The sequence below is a fragment of the Amblyomma maculatum genome, chromosome 11 (genome assembly GCF_055883805.1).
Source record: "Amblyomma maculatum isolate TAMU_Amacu chromosome 11, ASM5588380v1, whole genome shotgun sequence".
NCBI classification, from domain to species: Eukaryota; Metazoa; Arthropoda; class Arachnida; order Ixodida; family Ixodidae; genus Amblyomma; species Amblyomma maculatum.
In genome coordinates this window covers 76,455,630-76,461,204 of record NC_139354.1, presented here as the reverse complement: position 1 = coordinate 76,461,204, position 5,575 = coordinate 76,455,630, and the positions used below count along the sequence as shown (strand labels likewise).

The 5,575-nt window shown below is 42.1% G+C and overlaps 1 protein-coding gene across 1 annotated transcript; it reads right to left on the bottom strand.

Annotated features, from left to right (window-relative positions):
• Positions 1 to 745: 745 nt before the first annotated feature.
• LOC146174201 (carbohydrate sulfotransferase 9-like) lies at positions 746 to 5,179 on the bottom strand. Its single transcript, XM_084585350.1, has 3 exons — positions 5,081 to 5,179; positions 2,898 to 3,544; positions 746 to 1,001 (listed from the first exon to the last, which is right to left on the bottom strand). Exons 1-3 carry the CDS (start codon positions 5,177 to 5,179, stop codon positions 746 to 748), a joined length of 1,002 nt encoding a protein of 333 aa, XP_084441476.1.
• Positions 5,180 to 5,575: the final 396 nt, after the last annotated feature.

Below are 5,575 nucleotides of genomic sequence, written 5' to 3'. Positions count from 1 at the left end.
AATTGCAACAGCTGTGCAGTATATTGACCATATTATGGCAAAATCAAATGCTCGTAGGGTAACCGGTCGTTCACGATGGCTGTTTCAGCAACAATTACGTGAATTTGTCTTTTCGAGCAGGCCTCGAAGTTCATAATCTCTTCATGTTTTCTCTATGACAGCTTGTTGAGTGCTTTTTTGCTTTTTTGGGGTGATTTATTTAACATTTATTTAACAGCTACATACTTCTAGAGACACGACAAAAGGCTAGAAGCCAGCATTTTCAGCTTTAGTAATCTCCAGCGGGCTCAAAAGAAATATTGTTCTTTGGATGAAAGCTACAGTGGTTAAACGCTTTATGAATTTCTGTGTCCTTTTTAAATTTTTTCGATCTGTTACTATAGAAACTTGTTTTGAGTGTAGTATTGTATAGAACGCGGTTGCCCATTCCGACCTTGCTGGCCTGAGCGGGCACTCAGGAGCACCGTACACTTTGAAGTGCTACAAAATGTACCAACGAGAAAGGAAAAATGAAATATTTTGATTTAAACATTGTCGTTCAGCTCTGCACAAAAACGTCATGCTACAATTTAGGCCAAGATTTTTATTCGTGGTCGTATGTTACTATTGCAACTAGCATACACGTCACCAAAATACTTATACGCTTCACATTCCTGACAAAACATTTTGACAACTTACATGGAAGCTTCTATGAGGCTTGCTAAACTCTTGGGTATTTGCTCCCGAAATAGCGAATTTCGTTTTGTCACAATACAGGTTGAGTGTAGCCTTTCAACTTGTAGCCGTACATTTCGAAGTCATAGACGTAGATCGCGAAGAGCCGCAACACCTGCTCACGGGTCAGTTCTGAGAAATGCTGCTCGAACGTTTTCCGAGCTTTTGATTTATTGAGAGAGCTTTTGGCGTTCCTCCTCGGAAACATCCAGCCTGCGAGCCCCAATCTTGGCAGGAGCTCCTCAAGGTCTTTCTCGAGCGTCTCCACTTTCACGATGACATCGTACCTAAAGGGGGCAACAAGAAAGAAACCCTGCAAGAGAAGTCAAAGACACCACACCGCATAATAGAGGGAGTCGGGTGAATGAATGTTTCCAAGCCAAACACTATCAGCACCTATCCGTTTGCCCCGGAAACGGAGGAACTTTGAAGTTTAGGAACAACTCCTCCCCATTCAGGCAGAACCCCATCGCGGCATTCGCTGCACAATTGAAAAGCAGGGCGGTAGGGGAAGGTTACACAAAACTAATAACCAAATGGAGTCGCGAATTCTCCCAGCTTAATGCTTCAGTTCAGTTCAGTCGTTCAGTCGTGTCCGAGTCTTCGTGACCCTATGGACCATTTCACGCCACGCTTTCCGGTCTCTCACTATCTTCCTAACATCACATAACTTCATCTGCAGTGCCTCGAGAATGCCATCTAACCATCGCGTTCGCTGCCTACCCCTTCTCCGGCGACCCTCAACCTTTCCCAACATCAAACCTTTCTCCAGCGACCCCTCTCTTCTCATCAGATGACCAAAGTAGCTGAGCTCTAACTTTAGAATTTTAACTTTAGCTTAATGCTTAGTCGCATATATTTAAAGCAAGGTGGAAGTTAGTCGCTAGCATTTGTTTAAAAGCAGCGTTACGTTTAAAAACCAAAACCTGAATACCTTGCTTCAATTAACCTCTGGGAAGTGGCGACAACTCTTTGTCGAAATCGGGTAAGCGCTGTTCGTTTCCTACTCGGATTGCTGTCTACCGGGCTGCTGCACTTCGTAATTAGCTGCTATCAACGTATACGTGTCTACATAGCTGGTTTCGCGGAACCCGTGCCACCCCACGGAGTCTCAGCCTACACCAGCGCCGACCAACAGTCCTCCAAGTGAGTGGCACAATAGACACCCGTTATTCTCAGGCATCTTGCACGCACAACCAGGGAGGTGAAATCGAGGACAGAATCACCCGCCCATCTCACCTGGTAGTGGCGATCAATATTCATCGAGCTCGGTTACGCGCTGTTCATTACCTATAGCAGGTTAGTTCTTCTAAGCTCGTTGTGTTCAAAATTGTTGTTTAATATGTCGTCTCTAATGCCAAGTTGCGTTGCTCTGAAGTTTTTTCTTCATTTATCTGTCACGCACCTTTTATCCCTCTTTCATAGAATTACAATCGTTTTAACTCCGTTGAATCCTGTCGAAACAAATGGTAAAACTGAAACAAACAAAAAAAGAACTGAAGGCCCAATTTAAGCAGGGGCTGAAAACGTTTAGAGACACGGTGGAGCATGACCTTCGAAATGAGATCAGTGAGTTACGGAATAAGTTACGGAACCTTGAGGGTGTTCACGAGCACCACCCTATATATATATATATATATACTCAAGAGAAAGGCATACGTGTTGAAGAAAAGAATGTATTGACGTTTCGGCCGCGTGACCGGCCTCCGTCGGTTGGTTTTATTTTCTCGCCGAAAGCCTCTCCCACGGCCGAAAAGTGCATACGTTGTTTTCTTCACCACGTCTGAAACTTTTTTAAAGTGGTCTAAACTAGCCCAAAGGAGCCCTCTTCTTTGTTTCCGCAGATATATATATATATATATATATATATATATATATATATATATACTTCTTGGCTGAAGAGGAAATAAATAGCGCAGATCAATAACACTTCATTTATTCTGCGTCGACGTTTTTCTAAGACTGTCAAGATATATATATATATATATATATATATATATATATATATATATATATATATATATATATATATATATATATATATATATATATATATATATATATATATATCAAGTAGTGCAGGAAGAACAGTCGTAACATTACCAAAGGAGTGCTACCAAGCACCTTATTAACAAACATTACCAAACAAAGAAATGGCGCTCACAGAGCACATTGTAGCCTACCTGACGCTACAAGGTCGGCAACGGTGCGTGTGAGGAGCCCAGTGCACATCCCAAGTCTCGACTGGATCTTTCAGGATGTTTGTGACGAATTCTCCGAAGGTAAAAGTGCCGTTGGGCCCACTGCCGATGAAACCGTTACGATACAATTTTTTGGCTCCTTGTATCCATGGCTCGGTCGTCCGCACTCTGTCCACGTACGCCGAGACTAGTCTTTCAAATGGGTGCCGAACAACGATTGCCATCAGGTATTCTGGGCCCAGCCTTTTCCTCCAGTATTTGCTTGCCGCTACGGAAGGGTGCCTATCGAAGGACGCAGATATTTCATTTGCATTGTCGCCAGGGTCCTTGATGTGTTCTGCTCGCAAGATGAGCGCCTTGAGGCTCGAACTGGCCGCCTTGGGCACGGGGCAGTAGCCGAGGTGTAGCGAGGGTACCAGGTGAAGGCTGCACATACCTTTCGATTGGTTTGGAAAGTGCGAATACGTCCTGTTATCATTGGAGTCGTTTGTGAATAGGGCGTCCCGGTACTTACTACAAATTTCATCCACTTTCGCTAGTCTGAAGGCAATGGTATCGTATTCGTCTTTTCCTTTGTTACTTCTGTTCATCAGAATGTCGTCGCTGGTGCAGTACTCGCAGCGGGTGGTCTGTGAGGGACCAAGAACGTCACAGGTACTTTACTCTGTGCTAGAATTGTTATGTGAAGGAGAACAAAACTCCAAGAAAATACTGCAAGGTGCCAATTAAAGCACTGAGAGGTCTGTTTATACAGCATTATATTTTAAACCTCGTCAGGGCACTGATCAATTTATCTTTAGGTGAAACTAGGAAACGTTTTGAGTAGAGGATGATGTGCGCATGATCCAATTCACTATTGGAGTTCGTCACCATAATTTCTAATCCCCAAATATAAACCTTTCATCCGGCAGGTATAAGCGTTCCCAAGCTAAACGCAAGACGTGTTAAGTATATTCGGTCGCTGACGTAATCGTTTTCAACATTATCATGGATGACATTATCATGGACATTTAGCAATCATGAATTATTATAACAACATGAGCAAACAGATGTTGGTCTCATAGCCGAAGCTATACTGGGCCAATATTATATATATATAATATATACATAGGTGCAGCAGCGGTCAATACAGAGACGAACAATCCCGCACTTGTTACAAATCAAATAGAATAACGAAAAATAGATATCAAAGCAGAAAAACTCCATAATATGACTACAAAATAATAGTAACATGGAATAAGTGCAACATACCTAGCGGATCTTTGAAAGATAAAAACGTTTTATGCAGAAAAAAAGTAACTGGCAGTATTCAGTTGTATTGGTAAGGTGTTCGATATCTTTGTGTCATGATAGGGAATTAGTCATTTAATGTATGTGTTTCGATTCAATTGAAGTTTATCCTAGTGGTTTTCTAGCCGTACGTGTCGGAATCAGTATAGTTTAGTTTGTGGGCTTTAATGGCCCAAAGCGACTCAGACTGTGAGAGACACCAGGCATACTGTCGTACTAGGATTCCAAACATACTCAATGATAATACGTGTTGTGTCCTCCTACTCTTGGTCCTCGTTTTTCGCGCTACCTTCAAGATAATACATGATTGCGACATATTGTATTATGCAACAAAATGGCTACTTTTATTTCGGCACATAACGGGATACTTAGGTTTAGCTCAAGTCAGAGGACAAAAGCACTATGCACCTGTCTTCCCAATGTTTCCTACCATATTCGATTGCTTCTTTTTTATCTCTATCTCCGAATTGTAAGTTTTGCAGTACTGTCGATGCTTCTGTGACGTTTTATGTTAAAATCTGGTTTGTCCTTGTGAGCTGGCTTCCCTCAGGCAGACAATCAGACATTATTAAATGAATATATCCGGATGGAACTGAGAACCAGGTTTTTCAGTTTTCTGTAAATTTGTTTTCGAATATCCTTGATTTTAAACATTAAAACTCACATATTGAAGTCCGAGAGAAATATCAGAAGAAAATTTGCGTGTCTTTTTTCCTTTTTGAACCTGTAATCATTAAGCTGCACTCTCTTTAGTATCCACAAATGTTGAGACTATCACAGCTTTATAGAGCTGTCATAACAACATTCTTATCATCGTATCTGACTTTCAAAAGTAAGCTGAAGATAGAAAGGTGACGATGGATTTTGTCACGTACCGTGCTGTTCGGGAAGGAGATTCCAAATATCAGCAGACCGGTGAGAACAGTCAGAACGACTATCAGCGCAAATATAGGTGTCTTCAGCAGGTAAGTCATTTCTACGAACTATCCCAGCACAAATTCGCGGTGTGAAGGCACACACGCAAGACAACAGCTGCTCCTATGATTCGACCCTAGGATTTCCGGCAGCGAAAAGGGTGGAACCTTGGTAAGATTTAAATAGAAAGCTGGCGAGGACACAGAGTACGGATGTCGCATGTGGAAAACAAACGCAAATACTGTGTCACCCGGAGAAGCGTACCTCAACGCCACGTAGACCAGCTTCCCTGTTTGTGTTCCTGCGAACATGTTGTCCAGAAAGTGGGACGTCGCTTATACATTAGAACTGCAACATTCATGGCCTGAATAAACAAAAAATTATGAATAGATGGTTAACAGTGAGTGGACTGCGTTTAGTGAGGTGATTAGTTCATCGCATCGAAAAAAAAACAT